General features: G+C 40.6%; 1 protein-coding gene across 1 annotated transcript in view; it reads right to left on the reverse strand.

Annotated features, from left to right (window-relative positions):
- Mdn1 (midasin AAA ATPase 1) overlaps window positions 1-21107 on the reverse strand; it is a 125961-nt gene that overhangs the window by 103000 nt on the left and 1854 nt on the right. The window contains exons 2-12 of the mRNA XM_041667517.1: window positions 13351-13577; window positions 10711-10935; window positions 10128-10235; window positions 9864-10056; window positions 8316-8558; window positions 7952-8083; window positions 6361-6464; window positions 5192-5306; window positions 4004-4188; window positions 3173-3254; window positions 1388-1483 (exon numbers count right to left, since the gene is read on the reverse strand). Coding sequence (XP_041523451.1) covers window positions 1388-1483; window positions 3173-3254; window positions 4004-4188; window positions 5192-5306; window positions 6361-6464; window positions 7952-8083; window positions 8316-8558; window positions 9864-10056; window positions 10128-10235; window positions 10711-10935; window positions 13351-13577 — 1710 coding nt within the window. The remainder of the gene's footprint in view (window positions 1-1387; window positions 1484-3172; window positions 3255-4003; window positions 4189-5191; window positions 5307-6360; window positions 6465-7951; window positions 8084-8315; window positions 8559-9863; window positions 10057-10127; window positions 10236-10710; window positions 10936-13350; window positions 13578-21107) is intronic.

The following is a 21107-nucleotide window of genomic DNA, read 5'->3' on the forward strand; positions in this document are numbered from 1 at the left end:
GTTCCTTGTTGTTCTTGATTGTAGATGCACTCTGACACACTCTCCCAAGCTCCTGTCTGCAACCGTCCTGTCTTAAAGGGACTCTCACCTGGAACTGTAACCAAAATAAACCCTTTCTTAAGCTGCTTTGTCTGGGGGACTAGATCATAGCAACAGGAAACAAACTATCACTCAAATAAGACTCTGCCTAGATAGAGTGAACACACTGATATTTACCAAGACCTTAGAGAAAAAAACCCACTCCTAACAAAATGTACATTGTTCTTTCACTATGCTTTGGTCAGTTTTACATTTCTAGCATGGGGTAAGAATTCAAGGTCTGTCTGAGAAAGAAAAGCCGCAGCAGAGGCTCCTACGGAGAAGTCATTCATCTCTTACCTGATCACCAAAAGAACCCAGAGTAAAGCTAAGGTTTGGGCCAAGAAAAAAAGAGGCAAAATGCTTCAAGGGAGCTGCTGCCTGCCCTAGTCAGTAGAGGAAACACTAAATCATATAACCCAATCATGGTGGTTTCATGTCCCTTGCTTACTATGATGAACACACTTACCAGGTAAATTCTTTTGGGTACTCCACATTTTTAATCTAAACCATCCCTACTACTGCAAACACTCAACACACTTTTTTACACTATTGCAATCACTGACATGATGTTTCAAGGAAGAATGCCTTGATTAACTCAGACATTTCTGCAGGCTTCAACAAAACCAATACCACTAACCAAAGGCTTATCCCTTTTAAATATTACATATATTTCCCCTCTGTACACCAAATCCAAGACCTCATGAATGTTGAGCACAAATACTACCACTGGGTAACAATCTCAGCCATTCCAAAACACATTATCTTGATCTAGAAAGTAAAAGGCAAGATATCACCAATCTCAGTGTTGAACCTAATGAACGTAGTTATTACCATTCATTGGAAATATTTTTTTTTCATTTTTAAGGAAAAACAGTAAGTTGGGGGTGCTGGCACACATCTTTATTCCCAGCACTCTGGAGGCAGACAGATCTGTATGCTCCAAGCCAGAAAGAGCTACACAGTGAGGCACTGCGTAAAAAAATAAATATATAATACTAAAATAGTAAGAAAGAAAAATTTGTACAATGAAGCATAGACTAAGATTTTACTAAATCATTCCTACCAAGAAAACAAAATAGTCACTAAAACACCAGAGAACAAGGCATCTATAATATCTGGGAGTCAGGAGTACACTCATTTTAAGAATGTATGACACCAGAGAATTACATTGGAAGTTCCTATCCCTGACAGGTAGAAATGGATCATTAATGTATAAAGAGGAACCAACAGCAAAAAGGCCACCTTTAGAAAGGAACAGAGTCAAGCAGCCCAACCAACCTTCTTCCAACATGCAAGCAGCACATACCTTTTTCTTGGAAATGTTCAATTTGCTTCCAATAATTTCTGCCATTTTCAATTTTTTTGTCTGCTCAGAAAGCATGGCAGTGAAACAGTCCAGAGCCTATGAAAACAACCAAGGGAAACATCAACTGATTTTAAGAGTAATGCATTGGGCTGGGGAAATGGCGCAGTGGTACTGCTCCAGCAGAGGACCAGAATTCAGTTTCCAGCACTACTATTGGACAGCTCACAACTGCTTGTAACCTCAGTACTAGAGGAGCTGATATGATCTTCTGGCCTTTGTAGGTACCTGCACTTATATTCATGAACCCACAGACAGGCAGACGGACATACACACACAAAATTACAAAGCAATCCATTAGTGAGTGAATGATATAAAATCATTGAGTTAAGTTCTTGCTAATTCTTGACTGTGGGTGCAGTCAGCAGCTCAAACAAACCCTTACCACAATGACTGCCATCATACAGGAAGAAATTAGCACAAATATTCTATTTTCAACAAATACTGTTTATTCACTAATAAAATACTTGTACATATATCCAGAGAAGCATATTTCACAATGGCCAAAAGATAAAAGCATAAAGTTCCATTGGCAGCAGATTAATGAAAAAATAAAATATCACATATATAAGCAACTGGAATATTATTCTGTCTAAAAAGGAATAAATGCTACAAGGACTAATGAAAATATGTAGAGTGTAGCAGGTAGACTCAAAAGACAACATACTGCATGACCGTATTTATGTCAGCATTTGGAAAGTCACAGGTTAGCCCTTTCCAGAGTGTTACAGAATAGGAAATTGAGCAAAAACTAAAGAGACAAAGGGAATTTACAGAAGGTTATCCATCAGAGATTTGTTTTTGCATTCTCTTTTATGGGGGGGAGGGGGCAAACGTGCTGCTGTCACAGGGAACCCAGCACCCACATGGTGGCTCACAATCAACTGTAATTCCAATTTCAAGAACTCCAAAGCCTTACTTTGACTTCCACAGACACCAGACATGCATGTAACACCATGCGCGCGCGCGCGCGCACACACACACACACACACACACACACACACTGCATTTTACAAGGTTAGAGAGAAGAGCCTAAGGTTTTCAAACAATCAACCTAATATTGCCAGTAACTTTACAAGAACTGCCAAATGATAGAGGCTCTCTGTAAGAGCTAACTGGACTCCTGTGCCAATGTCAGATTTAAAGAGATTTAAGGAAGCGACAATCTCATATGGCATGCATTCACCTTTTGCGAGGCAAATATTAAACTCATTATCAGTTTATAATAGAATTATCCCCTAAAGACTGTACAGACACTAAACCAAAGATACAGATTTGGAGAGACTACACAGACTATAAAGACCACAGCTCGGTCTAGAGAGCTAGATCAGCAGTTAAGAGCACTAGTTGCTCTTCCAAGGACCTGAGTTCAATTACCAGCACCCACATGGCACCTCACAACTGTCTGTAATTCCAGTTGCAGAGGATCCCACACAGACATACACACACCTCACACAGACGTACATCCAGGCCAAACACCAAGGCACATAAAATAAGTGAATAAAGAAAAAAAAAAAGATCCCAGCTCTAGAGGCACTGTGATGTACCACACCAGCCCATTCTGTCAAGCTTTCGCCTCACGTCCACTGTGAAACCCTACTTCCTCTTCTATATTAACACCCTGTTTTAAGGTAAGTTATTCAATATACCTGACTAGCTTGAAGGCAGCTCAGTTTTAAATGGCTAAGGGAAGTAAACGATAGCTAGAAGAAACCAACAGTATCTTACCTCTTGAAAAACATGTAACGATGCTGATGAAGATGTACTGTCAAAGCCATGAGCAATTCTATTACACCAGTTCAGGAGATCCCTTAAAAGCAAGCAAGCAAACAAAAAAATATAGGCTAAAGAGATGACAAGTTATTTAACCCTCTTAAGTCTAAATCTCCCTAATCTTCTAACAATGTGGAAGAGAAAGTACTAGAGGTTAAATCCTTACCCATTTCTCCTGTACCCATGTCAGACAAAGTAACAAGGAGGGAAAGAGACTAAGTACTACCAAATTCAGGGGACCCACTCACTCCTAATTCCCACTAAGAATGGAGAGCTGAGGCATAGAACTCATTACATGGAGCAAATCCAGAAAGGCTTACTTCAGCCAAGTGTGGTAACCCTTCTCCCACTCCGGAGGCAGACACAGGTAGATCTCTCTAAGGTCAAAGGCCAGATTGGTTTTTAAAATAAGTCCCACTACAGACTCTGTCTCAAGTGCCACCCCCACCAAAAGATCTATTAATAAATGACTTCTATTGAGAGAATGACTAAGGTGAGCAGTTAAGGTAATCTTTAAATGCTTTGTTTCTGAGCTATGTGAGCTCTATATCCTAGATTGGCTATACAGCCTGGCCTGGCCTGCAAGATCCTCCTGCCTCTGGCTCTTAGAATGCTAGAATTAGATGCATGTGCCTGGCCCAGCTCAAAGGGGATCTGATTTGATGATAAAACTCATAGGTTTAATCTGTAAACTTGACTTGTCAGGATCATCTGCTTCTAACTGGAAGAAGTTCCCAGCCGAGCTGTTTTTAAAATATCAACTGCCAGCAGTATGTGGTCAAGTACCTTAAAGACAGTTCTCTTCCCTCCAGGACCGCTCTTCTGTTTTCTCTTGGAACTTCCTGTGGAGCCTGTTCACAGTCCACAGAACTGTCACTTGGACAGCAATGTTTTTCTCCAGTAAGCTCAAGGTAAATGTCAAGTAAATGATCAGTTTCAGCCAAAAGGCTTGGATATCTGCTCTGAAGAATCTGATCCAGGAGAAAAAGAAAGAAAATTGAACAGCTGAAAGTACCCACCATACAGAATGGCAGAACAGTGCCCTAGTCTGAGTAAGGAGTTGAGCCCTGGCCCTAGTGCAGGGATGGGGAAAACACACAACTGCAGACACTAGTCAAGCAAAAAAATAGATTTCCCTGTAAAATATTTCATCTTTACCTGTTGCGGGAGGTCCTCCCACTCCTCCAGCCTATCACCGCTGAGGTACCAGCCCACTGGGGCGTGGTTTCTCTCCCTTTAAAAAAGCGGCCACTTCCCTCTTCTCTCTCTCTTCACTTCCTGCTCCGCCTGCGACTAGACTCCTTTCCTGGTTGCAAAGAGGGCTGTTGCCTGGGACAGTGATCTGTAAGTTTTTTCCCCTTTAAATAAATACCACCCTAATAATCATAACCCCGAATTGGTGTGGCATTGTTTGTGACTTACGCCTTCATTTACCAAGCATAGTAATTTATACCCTCACCTGTCTTTGCCCCCACCCATTCTGAAAATTCCATGACTTTCCTTAAACTATGACATTCTAGTCATTTAAAACAGTTTAGAGAACAAAAGCCAGATACCCAAAAAAACCAAGCCATAGGTACTCAAGTACCCAAATTAACAAACTCTGCAAGTACTACTTTGTTTAATCCTGAATATAATTCCATCAGTTTCATTATGTAATCTTAGCTAAAAATAAATGAAAAAGTTATATAGGAAAAAAGTTAAAGCCGACCATAAAAGAAGAGTCATTGACAAAAAGCAGTTAAGTTTTAAAAGACAGAAGTAGAATTTAAAGCACAATGTGTAGTCATTGACTTCAACAGCTACTTAACACTGCAGGAGAGCTTCAAACTGGTTCCACTCTAGATTTCAGATATTCTAATTAGGGATGCTCCTCTGTACTGCTTCCTCTATTTCCATCTAAGAGGAGCTTCTGGAATTTTTCGTAACAAAAAATAAAAATGAAAGGCATTCTTGATCTGCAAAACTGCATACCTCATTCAGTTCTTTCTTGTCCAGATTAGCCAGGTGAATTTTGGTCCAGTACTTGTCTAGCATAGTAGCATGACTATTCAGTGGCCGATACCAACTTCCTCCACAGCTCAAAAGCCTGCATTTTAGAGGAAAAAATACAAATAGCAACACATAAAACATTCAGGTTTCACGTTAATCTAGTTACAGTCAACTTACTTCATCTGAGGGCACAAACCCCCAAGACCTATGAAGGATGACGGAAACCAGACAGTACAAAACCTACATTGTCACCAATAGTAAAGTTTTATTAATTAGGCAAAGCAAGAGATGATAAACAAGAATAAAGGTGGGCATGGTGTGATACATATTATCCTCACACCTGGGAGAAACTGAAGCTGCTTAACTGAGTTTGAGGGCAGCCTGCATTATGCAGCAAGTAGCTACAACAAAAACTCTAAAATAATCAATTAGAAAAATATTACAAAAGCTAAGGATTCTTATTTCTGTAATAGTCCACTTAATATTTTCAAATCCTACTGATGACTGAGCAACTAAAACCATGGTAAGTGAAATCATAGATAAATGAGGTAACTGTTATACAATTATGTAATCATAAATAAAAGCTGCCATATTAGTGCTAGATACTAATAGGTTAAGTGGGGCAGATGAAAAATTAAAGGCTGCCATTTGATGCATGAGTATTTTAAAAAAAGAAGTGAAGGAATTTTCACCAGAGTATTTTTAAATCACTGCAAATAATGCCATGGGGTGTTCTGATCTCAGTAAGACTCTTCTGTAAAGCATAAATGGCTGCAACAAAACATACTTGAGGGTATTAGCATGTTTAATAATAAGTTCATTGCTTGTTACCAAAAATTACACTTGGAAATTGTTACAAATTTCCAGAATAAGGGAGATATATATTAAATGTTTATTCCAGACAAACTACATGCGTACATATTAACCATACTGCCCCAAGAATGTCATTATTTTAATGTATAAGGAAAAGCCTCTTAATGTCCCTTGTTCAATCAACTGGGACTACAAGCGATAGAGCTGAAAACTGAATTCCAGTCTAAGTTGTATGGTATTTGCTCATGTCCGGGTTTTGGGGGATAATCATAGAGGCTCTAATATACAGCATCAAGAAGAGGTTTCAAAATAGGAACAGCAAAGTCAGTCGTACATACCTCCTGGTTGCAAATAACTGAAATGTAGGAGCTACTTTCAGACAGTCACCTTGTCCGGGAATCAAAAGCTCTCCATTTTCCAGCAGAGGAATCAACACAGAAACCTAAATCATAAAACCGCGTTGAGACAGAAACTATGAACAAACAAAAACCGTCTGTCTCCACATGATGGGTATATCCTTAAAGGAAACTCCACCCAGTTTTCATAATTAGATCTTTCCAATCAAATGCCATGTGACTTTTCTGAGTTATCTGCACGGCAGTACAACACCTTATTTACTCAATATTCACTGAGTGCTTAGTGGGACCCAGAACCAAGCAAGACAGTAGGATGCAAACAGGACTTAAAAGTCAAGGGCCTTACAAGAGATGGGAGAAATGCAAATGACCACACAGCATGATAAGCTTAATTCAGAAGAAATCACTGAGCCTGCTCCAAAGACAAAAATACTAAGTCTTAAAGAATGAGCTACATTTGGTGGAACAGTAATGTCCAACACATAACCATTTTTTTCTTCTCCAGGATGCAAAATTCAATATGCACTTAACTTGAAGATTCATTTGTAAAAATATTAAAATCAATCTAAAAAAATCTATCTAAACAAAAACACCTTAATCCTTAGTACATCTTTGTGGTCATAGTTAAGGATTTCAGAGGAAACAAAGACTACCACTTCCCTGCAGAAGCGATTTCTTTTTTTTTTTTTTAAATATTTATTTATTATGTACACAATATTCTGTCTTTGTGTATGTCTGCAGGCCAGAAGAGGGCACCAGATCTCATTATAGATGGTTGTGAGCCACCATGTGGTTGCCGGGAATTGAACTCAGGACCTTTGGAAGAGCAGTCAATGCTCCTAACCACTGAGCCATCTCTCCAGCCCCAGAAGCGATCTTTCTAAAAGTCAAAATAGCCCACCAATGGGGCATGCTCCTGTAATCAGAGCACTGGGGCAGACAGTCCAAGGTCAGCATGGGCTACACAGGGAACTTTACAGCCATAGAATGAGAAGTGTCTCAAAACAGGTGGTGGTGGCTCAGCCTTTCCTTTAATCCCTTTCTCCGGAGGCAGAGGCAGGCGGAGCTCTAGGAATTCAAGGCCAGGCTGGTCTACTGGAGTTCCGGGACAGTCAGGGCTACACAGAGAAACCCTTTTTGGGGGAGGAAAGAAAACAAACAACAACAACAAAAAAACTACAACCCATAATCAGTACTTCTTTCTTCAGCAAACAGATGCAAGCACATTATTTGTACCTTCATTTGTCCTCACCCCCTAGTCTACAGCTGCCACATCTGGAAAGCAGGATCTCAAAGTTCCCAATGTATCACTAACAGCTGCCCACCAGGTAATAAGACTGCTCACTATACTCAACCATTACAAGAAATAGCACAAAACATTTAATGAAAACTTTAAGAAAAAGGAGACTGATGAAGAAACCCAATTAAATCTCTTTAATCAGATTAGGCAGGTAACTATGGAAGAGCTTCCCACAGCATACCTTGTGAAACACCAAACCATCCCCAGGCACTGTGGATAAAATGTTCTCCAAAGACAAGATGTGTAGAGCAAAGGGTTTAGCAGATGACGTACCACATCTAACGGAGCATAGTCAATATCCTCCAGAAGGATCCAGTGGCCTTTTGTGGCTGCCTGTGTAAGGGTGCCAGGCTGCCATACAAATTCTCCAGGGACATCTGTACAACGATACATGCCCAGTAGCATCTGTGGAAGAGAGGTTAATTACAGAAACCATACATCTGAGATAACAAGGCTACTTCCTTTGACAAGTCCTATGAAATTTCAACAAGGAAAGGAGGCATGTGAGGTTTACAAAGCTTATCCCAAAAGCCAAAAGTAAGGGCAACAACCATTTCTATGTTCCCTTAGCAAAAATATTAGAACGCTGAAATTTGCAAACACACAAACACAGAAATACTTGCAACTTCTTAATTACCTTACTGTCTGTCTGATCTCCAAGCTGGACCTTGAGAAGCTGAGGAGGTTTTCTTCTACCTGTCCGTGCAGCTAAATGTTCAACTAAGGCAGTTTTGCCACTTCCTATTGGTCCCTCCAGCAACACTGCATTCTGAGAAGCCACCGCAACAGCAAGGGTCTGAAGATTTTTACACACAGACTCAACCAACACAAAGGACTTAAGAGTCAGCTCCTGCTCCCGTGAAGAACTCCTGTCACTTGCCTAAGAAGAAAAGTGAGAAAGAGAAAGACTATTTAATAAGAGACCTTCTCCCAAGTGACACAAGAAAATTTCTGTAACAATGCTTCTAATGACTTTACATTACAATAACAAGCGTGTTAACCAAATTTAGAATAATTTCTTCATATTTTTAATATTACTTTTGTGTAGAGCAAAGGATTAAGAAAGCTTTTTTTTTTTTGTAAATTTCCAAATCACTTTATGTGTATGGGCACCCTGTGTGTATGAATATGCACCACAGGTGTGCTTGCTACCTATGGAGTCCAGAAGAGGGCATAGGTTCCTCTGGACCTGGAGTCACATGCAGCTGTGGGCTGGGACTCCCAAAGGTGCTAGAGCAATGTTACCTCTTTTGTTTGTTTGAGGCAGGCTTTTACTCTTGCCTCAAATACAAAGGCTGCCTCAGCTTCCTGAGTGCAAGGATTAAAGACATACACCACCACACCTGGCCCAGTAAAGGCTCTTAACACTGGAGCGCTCTCCAGCCTAAAGATAATTTCTAAACAGAGTCAAGAGCCTCATAATCACCAGGAGCTTTTGTTGTAGTACTCTCCAACATTCTACAATTTTATACTTAAGACTAACAATGCCAGCACTTTAGCTTCAGTTCCAGGGTCTCCAACACAAACTCTGACCTCCAAGGGCTTTGGCACTCATGTAGTTGACAAAACATACTCAGGCACACACACCTACACAAAAAAATTTGTAAGACCTTAAAAAAATCAACAATGCATGAACTCGTAGTCTAGTTGCTACATGTAAAGTACATGTTATGCTGTATCACTTGTACAGATGCAGAAAACTGGGAAAATCTGGGCACTGAGAGAATACACTGTTTCAAATGTATGAAGCTTTTTCAGGTACAGTGAGAACAGCCTTCTGGTGTTTGTCTAGGGATCCTGGCCTAACCTATCAAGTGCTTTCCCACCAGGCTATATCCTCAGTCCTGAAGTCTGTTTCAGCGCCAGCCTTCGTGTGTTATTTTCTTCATTTTTGAGACGGAGCCTTGCTGCATTATTTAAGCAGGCCTCAAGAGATCCTCTTGCCTCAGCCTGCCGAATAGCAGGCCCACAGGACTGTGTAACAATGGCAGCTTCGAAATCTGCTAAAGTTCAAGGCATAACAGAGGTGGCATTATATTTCCAATTTCAGATTTAAAGAGAGATGAAAGGAATACCTGGGAGAAAAAAAAATCTTCATTTCTCCATAAACACTTCTAAGATGGAACAGCACTTCAGTAAACTCAATGTGAGCCCCACATGATTCACGGACCCTGACCTACAATACCTGCTCTCCGGGACCAGATGGTTGTTTGGGCAGCACCACACCACAGACAGCGGTCACACTGGAAGAGAGGTCAGCTGAAACAAGGTGTCCCTGAATGTACCGGGGCTCCTCTCCCTTATGCCAAAGGGAGGCTTTTGGGTTGGCCAAAACCAAGGCCTTCTCCAAGTCCTGCAGTTGGGCCTCTTCTAACAACCTAAAAGAAAAAGGTCCCATGAAATCCACACAGAAAAGACACAGAAGCCCTCCAGAAAGACCCGTGCTCACCTCAACCTGAAATGTACCAATTCATCACTACTGAAAGTCTTCCTTAGGAAGGCTAACTTGTGCTCTTCATTCATGCAAGTCACCAGCGCAAGACAGTTAGCTGTATGCCTGAGGAAAAAAGAAGCAGATCGATTCTGCTAACCCACAGTTAAGAAAAGTACTTGTCCACTAAGCACCCGAAATTGAAGCCTTCACTATCACAACATACACTTATGAGTAAAGAGCACAAAGTTCACATTTAGCAGAACAGGAAAAAGGCTGAAACACCATGCATATCATTTTTCTGAAGCAGCACTGAACGATTAGGGAAAAGGGGTAAGAACTGAAACTTGACAGTGACAAAATGATCTGGGGCTAGGATGGATCGGTAGTTAAGAGCACTGACTGCTCTTCTAGAGGACTGGAATGCAATTTCCAACACCCACATGACAGCGCATAACCATCCATAACACAACTCGTGGGATCCAACAAACATACAGACAACACCCATACAAATAAATAATTTAAGAAGACCATATCTAAAAGGTTTTTCTTTGCCCTGCCCCACCCCACCCAAATCAAAAGCACAGGCTAAGCCACATACCAGCGCACCAAAGCATCATGGCTCCTGAGGAGAGGGACACACACACTCCAGTCCCAGAGCTCCCGGAAAACAGGCTGCCTCTGCTTCAGAAACGTGTGGGCAGCTTCCATTAGGTCTCGGAGCTTCATCCGCCTGCGTCCATAGCGCACAGGATTAGCATCGGTACTCTCAAGAAAGAGCCGCTGAAACACTGGATAGGTGTCCTTGAAATAGCGCAAGGCAAACCTTCAGGAGGGAAAACAGGAGGAATCCTCATTCATTGGTACAAGCAGCCAAGTGCCCATCTATCCTCAGGGACATGACTAGGGAAATGAGCACCTTCAATCCCTATAGAAGCAGCCAACTGCCCACCTGCACTAATGAACAGAACTGCAGAATGTAATAGAACTCTTCATACCTCAAAACGGGGAGAATAATGCTAAAGCCATACACTCTTGGAGACTGAAACCATTTCAAGTTGAGGAACAGGCCCTGGCATAAGACACCAGTTCAGAAGACGTGATTGCCAAAGGCTTTACCCACAGAAGTAGAGCACATCCTGAGTAGTAATTACTGACTGTACTCATTGAACACTCACTGGATTCTCACTACTATGATACTATCTAGAGATACGAAAAATCATGTTGTAATTCTTCTTGATGCCACTGAATAATGGAGAGCCACTTAACAGAATCAGGAGAGAACAAAACAAAAATGTTCAACTGAATCTGAGGGAAATAAAACTAGGGGCTTAGGATACATCTTAAAGCAGACAGAGGAAAGGCTGGGCAGTGGTGACACGCACCTTTAATCCCAGCACTCTGATCTCCTAGAGAGCAAGGTCCAGGACAGCCAGGGCTACACAGAGAATCCCTGACTCGAAAAACAAAGAATACAGAGATCTTTAAGAGAACACATAATGTACGCTTTTAGCTGGGCGTGGTGTCACACACCTTTAGTCCTAGCACTCAGAAGGGAGAGGCAGTAGGATCTCTGAGTTTTAGGCCAATATCAAACAGCAACAAAAGAACATAAAGTGATGCCAATGGAAAAACAGACAACTAATTAACCCATGATCCTAACGAACCTCTAACATAGTCCTCACATTCTGCCATGAAAGCTCACTCCAAGTGGTACTTCCAAGCTACCACATTTCAATTCTAAGGCTACTTCCTTCTGCTTCTCCAGTAACTGCATATGCAGTCCTTACATTCTATACTGGTTCAAATAAAGCTGGAAAGGCAGATTACAAAACAGAAAACTTAAGTTAACTGAAAAAAGCCCTTGTGACTCTGCCCAAAAGTCAGAATTATATACAATTCTCATGGTACTAATGGATTTTACCAATTCACAATATGCAGAAAGAGTTGTTTTGCATATTGAAATGAGATTTATACCAGACGATACAGAATTGACTTTATTATTTATTCAGTTACAAGACAGAAACAGGAATAGGATTTATCCCATACACATAACACACATCCGATCCCATATGGACCTGCCAGGTTCTCTAGCACAAGATATGCAGAAATCAATCACGTATTGATTGGAAATGTACTGAAGGCCTCAGAATTTCATAAAATACATCATGTTCTTAGCAAAGGTTTAAAAAGGACTTTCCATCACATGCCAACAAGCCAAAGAAATTATAAGAAAATGTCCTACATATTCATTATACAACCAAACACCACCACCTGCAGGAAATAACCCAAAGGGTACTCAAAGGAATAAAATCTGGCAGATAGATTTATCCACAGGAGAAGCTATGCATCCCATCAAAATTGATAAAGATTCGGTTTGAACAAGAGACACCTCTTAATTAAAAAGCATGACTGTTTAATCTAAACTAACCTATAAAACTAGCAAATGCTTCTCATTTGATCAAAAATAACTTGCCAAAAGAGAATCTCCGCAAAATTAGTTTGTGAAGGGTTTTGTTTTTGTCTTTTCAGAAGAATAAAGAGATCCAGCTAAGGAATCTGAAGACCATTGGGCGAATGAGACATCTGTAGAAAAAGGACAAATTATCCAGAAAAAAATGTCTCCAGAAAAAGAGTAAACTGGCCTACTGGTATATCACATTTCCAACAGGATAAAATTTCATAAATCTTCCCAAATCTTTATTTCTGCTATTCTCATATAATGTAAATGGTCTTTTTGTAGTTCCAGTCTAATTGAAAATAAAAACTGGCTTTAGAGTTCGTGTGTGGCTCTATCCTTCTCTAAACCCCAAGCATACTTATAAAAGTGAAATTCAAAATCTCGTCTCATATCTGAAGCACCACCTGATATGGAACAAAAGAAAAAAAATTAAGAACTATTTTATTGCTACTAATCTTATAATTCTTTCGTTTTATATTGACTCTTTAGCAGCTTTCCTTAAGGTATAAAATTTATAAGATAAATATCTATATATTAATTTTTGTATTTTATATAAATATTTTTTTTGTCATGATTTTAAAGGTTTCATCTACTTTCCAATACATGATTTTGGGTTTGAGTCTCTATCAGTTTTCTGCAGTGAACCATGAACATGCCTAACAGTGACCTTTGAAGGCTTCTTATCTCCCCAGTGCTTTGGTTACAGCAACAGCCACCCCACTAGACTTGAGAGAAGAGGTTATCACCTCACAGAAAAATACAAATCAAACTGCTACTCACGGGAGAACATCAGGATGGTTACCAATGAGTTTGCTCATTGACACACTGAGACGCTCATGCAGATCATGGTTGACTTGGCCCCCACTTTTAATGGCTTCAGCATTTCTTTCCAGCAAATCCAAAAGGATAGGGCGCAACTGGCGACCAAGCAAAAGGGTATAGTCTTTATCCAGGAGCAACTGTGCCAAGGAATTGAGGATACACTGGCGATCTTGAGGCGTCCACACCTAATCGAGAAGCAAGACAAATGTCTATATAAACAATATTCTTTAGTACTGAAAGAATCGGAGATCTAGCTTAGGATCAAAACACTAATTTCTAAATTTCTTGAGTTCATAGTAAAACAAAATATGGTTCTGCTACAATAAAAGATTAGATTTTGTTACTAAGAGTTCCATCCGCTTACATTATAGACAAGAAAACCAATACTTAGGATTTCATTTTAAATGATACGTAACTTCACTCAACACTAAATGTTGAAATGTCTCAACACTGTCTAGGGAATGTAAAACCCCAGTGCTCCTGTCTCCTTTGCTACTCATAAATGAAAATGTAATTCTATGATTACGTCAAGGCATGATGGAGAACACCTATAAAAGACAAACATAAAAAGGTAAGCTTTTTTGTAGGCTCTTTGTTTTGCCAGCCACCAACCCAAATAACACAGAGACTTGTTATTAATTAGGAAAGCTCGGTCTTTAGCTTAGGCTTGTCCCCCAACTATCTCTTATAATTAAACTAACCTGCTTCTATTAATTTATGTTTTACCATGTGGCTTTTTTACTCTCCTTCATTCTATATGGCTGACTTGGTCCATGTCTCACTGGCGATTCCCTGCCTTTCTTCTTCCCAGAATCTTCTTTCTCTCCACAAGTTCCACCTATTCTCTCCTGCCTAGCTATTGGCCATTCAGTTCTTCATTAAAAATCAGAAGGTGCCCCAGGTAGAGATACATCTTCACAGTGTGAACAAATATTACACCAGATTAAGACCTGGGTGTAGCTTAGGTACAGCTTAGTTATATAGAGTTGGTAGCTAGAATGCAATGGGCTCTGGGTTCAATTCCCAAAACAATGAAGATAAAATTAATTTCTGAAAATAAACCAATCTAAAATTAGCAAAACAAAACCAGTATGAACAATCATACTTTGAGATGAATGAAGAGGTAAACCACAAAATCCTACTGTGTGGCCTCAGAATGTCCATAAGCATAAAAAAAAAACTGTGTGTATATATGTGTGTATGTGTGTGTACATACACTGCTTATATGTAGACCAGTTAGCAGAACTTACTGTTCAGCAATGTAATCAGATTTAAATTTACAAAGAAGGTATAAACAAACACTCTGATCCAAAGTTAGGACTTCATCATCCTCAAGCTGCTTTTGGTAATCACAGCAATAGAAACTTAAAATAAGACAGCGAACACAACAAAGTTTCGAAAATGATCACTCAAAGGGAAAGAAATTTAACAGATTCAGCCATGACACTGAGAGGCAGCAAGTGCACTTTTTAACTGTAGGAATGTCCCTACAAGCAAGTGTTCCTAAGGGACCACTTTAAAGAGGGTTACTAGTTTGACATCAGCCTGAGCTACATAGTTGAGATCCTGTCTCCAAAAAGGGATTCCACACCAGAACTTTTTGTTTATTTCTTTAGGCTTTGCTTGTTTGACATGGTCTTGTGATGTATCCCAAGCTGGCCATAGCATCCCTAAATTTTCCACCACCCCACCAAGACCTGTACCATCCAGTAATGTTAATTGTAGATATGCACAGTGAGCCCAGCTTCTGCTGTGAGGAAGTGTGGTTCTAAGCTCCATTTCATAACATGTTTAGAATAATGGTACTGGTTTTATCTAATCTTTTTCTAGTTATGTATTGCAATGAGGCTAATCAAAAGATGATAGATAAGTAATTGTCTTATCTTACAGCACTAAAAGGTTGTATTTAGAGCCTACAGTATGTTAAGTGGTAAATACTTGGCCTATCATGTATGAGGGTAGGCTCAACACCCATTACCAGAAACAAAACAAACCATGTATTTCTTTTCATTCTAGATACACAGTATAAAAAAGGATATAAAGGTTGCAATGTGTGATTAACAAGTTCCTACTGTATTATAAAATAGGATTTATGCTAGATGACTTTACCCAATTTAGCTAATCAATGCTCTAGAAAGAAGGCTCGGCGGTTAAGAGCACCTGCCTTCCAGAAGACCTGAGTTCAATTCCCAGCTTCCATATGGCACTTACAACTGCCTGTTATCCCAGTGCCAGGGGATCCAACACCCTCACACAGACATACATACAGAAAAAACATCAATGCACGTAAGTGCTCTCTAAGAATGTTTAGGGTAAACTAGGACAGCTGGCAGGCCAGATACATAAGGGGGGGGGGGTCTTAAAGAGAAAAAAACCCTAATATATATTTGAAGTGTAAGTGCTCTGCCTGAACATAAACATGCACACCTTGTATGTGCCTGGTACCCACCAAAGCCAATGGAGGGTCGGATTCTCTGGACGAGGAGTTACAATTCTTGGCTGTCACGTGGGTCTTTGCAGAAACAAATGCTCTTAATCACTGAACCATCTCCCTAGCCCCTGAGAAAGACTTTTATGAAGAAAATATTAAACTAGTCTTCTAGTACTACTGAATACTATTATAAACTTATGGCTTAAAGTAACAAATGATACTGTCTCATTTATTTCTGGAGTCTGAGGTTGGTGAGGGCACATTCCTCTGAAAGGTTTACGAGAGCATCAGCCTTCCTTGATGCTTCAGGGTTTCTGGCAGTGGCTATCAATCCTTCCCTGGCTTTCAGTTCCAGCACTCCAATGGCAGCCTAGGTCAGAATCACCAAGGTCACCTCTCTGTCCTTTGATCTCAATCTTTACTTTTGTGACGCAGGGCTGGACGGTTAGTAACAAGACAAACCTAGTGTCAAGACAAACCGATCACCTCAAGACTCATCTAGAACAATCCTTCAGACACATTTGTGAGGGATTCTCTACAAGGTTGGCCTCTCAGTGTCAGTGAGAGACTGTCTTGGTTATGTTAACTGAGGTGTGAAGAGTCACTTAAGTGGGGTAGGATTCTTCCTTGGGCAGATGTACACTGTGTAAATGAGGAGAACTAAGCAGCAGCGCTCATCCTCTCGAGCCCCAACTGTGGACACTGACCAACAGCCCATGTTCCTGCTGCCTTGAGTTAACAGTCACAACACACTGGACTTTCCGGTGTGAACCAGAGTAAGTTCTTTCTCTGCCACATTATTTTTTGTCATGGTGTTTTACCATAGCAACAGAGAAGAAACTAGGATAATTTTATTATGGCAGCAAGGCTCCATTTCCAAATGACATCACACTGGAAGGTATTAAAGACCAGGATTTTCCTATTATTTTTGGTGGCTACAAGTTATTGTTTTGCAGCGCTGTGAATCAAAGCCCTCTATACAGGCCACACCCCCAGCTTTGATAGCTACACTGAACCATTAAACTGGTGCCGTCTTACGTTTTCTCAATTCCCAACCATGAATAAAACTACTAATGAGATTTTCAATAATGAAGGCAAGCATAAAGGCACATGCATGCAATTCCCAACAGAGGGAAGCTGAGGCATGAGGACTACAGGTTTAACCCTCCCTGGGCTACATAGCAAGGTGGGGGGGGGGTGTAAAGGCAAGAAAACTAGAAAGGAATGGAGTAACAGCACATATATAGTTACTGCTGCTCACTGAGCTAAGAGGGTGGACGGATTGAGCCCAAAATTTCTAGGACAGAATGAACAACATAGTAAATCTTAAAACAACAAAATTTAGGGCTGGGGACTTATCTGGCATTCATGAAGCCCTGAGGAGTTAACTCATCAACATATATAAACAGGGGAAGATGGTTCATGAATGTAACCCCAGCATTTGGAAGGTAAGTCAGGAAAATCAGAAGTTCAAGATCATTCTTGGCTACACAACATTCAATCAATAATTATATTCCTAAAATAAAATGTTATTATTAAAACCTATGAACGTATAAGTGCAAGAACAGAAAAAAGGGGGCATCTAGGGGGTGGCAGTTATACAGGACAATTATATAACAAACCTTCTCTTTTTGTGTCCCAGCCTGCAAGCCAGAGCACCTGCAATCCTGGTTTCTGGCTGCTGGAACAACAGAGAAGCACTAAATGTTCAAGGTTTCCCCCTCCAAACCAAGGCTACCAGAACACCCAGGTAACTACATTCTTGCGAAATTCTGTTTCTTTGTAAAGTGAGAGCCTCACTGCTTTCTCACTTTTCTTTCACAGAGCTTAAGTGGGCTTTATTTAAATGATGAAGAGGCATACTAGTCTGAGGGAAGCTCAAGACACAGATTAAACTACCAAGTACTGGGCAGTGAGATGGCTCGGCAGGTAAAGGTGATTGCCACCAAGGTGGCCAACTTGAGTTTAATCTTCAGAACCCACACAGTGAAAGGACAGAACACCCTACAAACTGTCCACACACACTAAATGTAAGATTAAATAATCTAGTAGAAAAAAGACATTTTTTAAAGTGGTTCAGATGCTCTCTTGTCAAAATTTAGTAACCAGTTGGGCATGGTGGCACACTGTAATCCCAGCACTGGAGGCAGAGACAGGTAAACCTCTGAGTTCAAGACTAGCTGGATCTACAGACTGAGTTCCAGGACAGCCATGTCCACAAAGAAAAAGCCTGTCTTGAAAAACAAAACAAAACAAAACAAAACAAAACACTAATTCAGTTCCTTTGCCACGAGCAGCATTAGGTCTCAAACCTAGGACAAGCCTCACTTGGTGCCTGTGGATCCTTGCAGCACTACTCATCTTGCCCCTACCAGAAACCTCTCCCTCCCAGGAGCTGGGACTGTAGGAGGAACTGTGGATTAACTAGTCTAGAAACAGGGTACTGTACGAGGAACTGTGGATTAACCAGTCTAGAAACAGGGTACTGTACGAGGAACTGTGGATTAACTAGTCTAGAAACAGGGGACTGTAGGAGGAACTGTGGATTAACCAGTCTAGAAACAGGGAACTGTAGGAGGAACTGTGGATTAACCAGTCTAGAAACAGGAGACTGTAGGAGGAACTGTGGATTAACCAGTCTAGAAACAGGAGACTGTACGAGGAACTGTGGATTAACCAGTCTAGAAACAGGGGACTGTAGGAGGAACTGTGGATTAACTAGTCTAGAAACAGGGAACTGTAGGAGGAACTGTGGATTAACTAGTCTAGAAACAGGGAACTGTAGGAGGAACTGTGGATTAACTAGTCTAGAAACAGGGAACTGTAGGAGGAACTGTGGATTAACTAGTCTAGAAACAGGGAACTGTAGGAGGAACTGTGGATTAACTAGTCTAGAAACAGGGGACTGTAGGAGGAACTGTGGATTAACCAGTCTAGAAACAGGAGACTGTACGAGGAACTGTGGATTAACCAGTCTAGAAACAGGGGACTGTAGGAGGAACTGTGGATTAACCAGTCTAGATATTTTAGAAATGCCTTAACTTTAATATGGAAGCCAGAAAATGTATTGCTTTGGGGAAGAGATTATGCTTTTGTTTTCACAGAAAATGAAAGGCTGTAGATTCATTCAAGTTTGATATACATCAGGTTTGATCAGGGGAAGTCCTTCTCCCAGGAAAATCCTGGCTAAAGACATTAAAAATAAACCCCCCAAAAAACTACAAGATAGGTAACATACATTTTACCTGCTAAAAAATTTAAAAAAAAAAATCTTTGGCTGGTTTGTGTACAACGCACAGTCCATACAAGTGTTAATGAAGATATGTAGGTTAGCTTCGAAAGCTTATGTTTTCAAAGCAAGGGGACCAGACACAATGAAAATGGGTGGCTGAGGTGATCCAGCCTCTCAGAGTGTCTCTGTTGCAGTTTCCTCAGAGTTCTGCATCCAGAACAGCTTCAAGACTGTTAGCTGAAATGTCCAGCCTCACAGACTATTCTAGCCAGGACTTGACCATTATCCTAAAGCCAGAGGACAGAGAGGAAACAGGAGGTGCAAGATGGAAGAGAGATTAAAAAGCAGCAAGGCCAGATGTAAATTTACATAAATGCGTTAATTTAAGTTATAAAAGCTAGTGGGACAAGCCTAAGTTACAGGCCAAGCTTTCTTTCATAATAAGTAAGCCTCCATGTCTTTTGTGCGTTGGCGCCTCCATAGCAAATCTGTCTACAAGCTACAGTCCCCCCAAAGGTACTTTCCAGGAAGATACACAGATGTATGGACACGGGGACGGACGGACAGACGGACACACACCCTACACATTTAAAAATTAATAAAAAATTGCTAGGCAAAGCCAGGCAGTGATGGCCCACATCTTTAATTCCAGCACTCAGGGATTAAAGGAGGTAGAAGCAGGTGGATTGTTTTTGAGTTCAAGGCCAACCTGGTCTATAAAGAAGGTTCCAGGACAGCCTGAGAAGTTATAGAGAAACCCTTGCCCACCCCCCAAAAACAAACAAACAAAAAACAACAAATAGATAAGTAATAAATAAATCTTCAGCTATGCTATGTCCCAGTACCTATGATGCTTGGTGTTAAATGTAAATACAGTGATCAAAGTTGAGGAGGAATCACAGTGGGAATGAAAATAAAAATAGACACAGACCCTGACAAGAAGCACACCCTAGTGACACGCACCTCTAATCAGAGCTTGGAAAATAGAGGCAGAAGAATCAGGAATTGGCAAGTTGGAGGCCAGTCTGGACTTGAAGGTTTTTGAAACTTGTCTCTAAAGAAAATAATTTTTTAAAAAAGTAATACCAGAGCCAGGCAGGGTGGCATATACCTTTACTCCCAGGACTAAGCAAGCAGTGGCAGTTGGGTCTGTGAGTTCCACAGTAGGCTAGTCTATACAGTAAATTCTAGGTTAGCATGAGATGAGATGCTGTCTCAAAAACCAAACAAAACAGGTTCTAAGCACATGAAAAGAATGAGGGCGGTTGGGGACCAGCCTGGTCTACAGAGCTAGTTCCAGGACAGGCTCCAAAGCCATAGAGAAACCCTGTCTTGAAAAACCAAAAAAAAAAAAAAAAAGAATGAGGGCGGGAGGTTAACTCAGTGGTACAGTGTGAGACCCTGCATTCAATCCCCAGAATGACCCCACCAATCCACTAACAGTTGGCACCTATCTCTTAGAATTAGGATAGTCATCAGATAAGATGGATTTTTTTAAAAATATTTTTATGGTTTATTTAACTTTATTTTATGTGCATTGGTGTGAAGTGTCAGATCCCCTGGAACTGATCTTCAGACAGTTGTGAGCTCCCATGTGGGTGCTGGGAATTGAACCCGGGTCCTCTGGAAGAGCAGTCAGTGCACTTAACCACTGAGCCATCTCTCCAGCCCCAGTTAAGATGGATTTAAAAAATAAAAAAATCGTTCAATTCTCAAATTCCATTGTGAATCAGTATTTCCACATCTTTATCACTCTTTAAAGAAGTGTTTTTGTTTCCAAACTAGGGGCACATATGGGAACACGGTAGCCTCGGCACTGAGGCCACCAAACATATAGGGAGATTCCTTGGCACTGAGGCTACCAAACATATAGGGAGATTCCTCGGCACTGAGGCTGCCAAACATATAGGGAGATTCGGCCTCAAATTTAAAACAAAAAGAGCTGAAATCTAAATATAACAAACCCTCAATAAAAATATCTAAGCTATTCTCCAAAACAGAAAGGAATAAACCTGAAAGATTCCCAGGACTGCCTAGAATTCAAAAGACAAG

Source organism: Microtus oregoni, unplaced genomic scaffold (assembly GCF_018167655.1).
Source record: "Microtus oregoni isolate MIOR12 unplaced genomic scaffold, Mior012 000017F_ref0000208, whole genome shotgun sequence".
Classification (NCBI taxonomy): Eukaryota; Metazoa; Chordata; class Mammalia; order Rodentia; family Cricetidae; genus Microtus; species Microtus oregoni.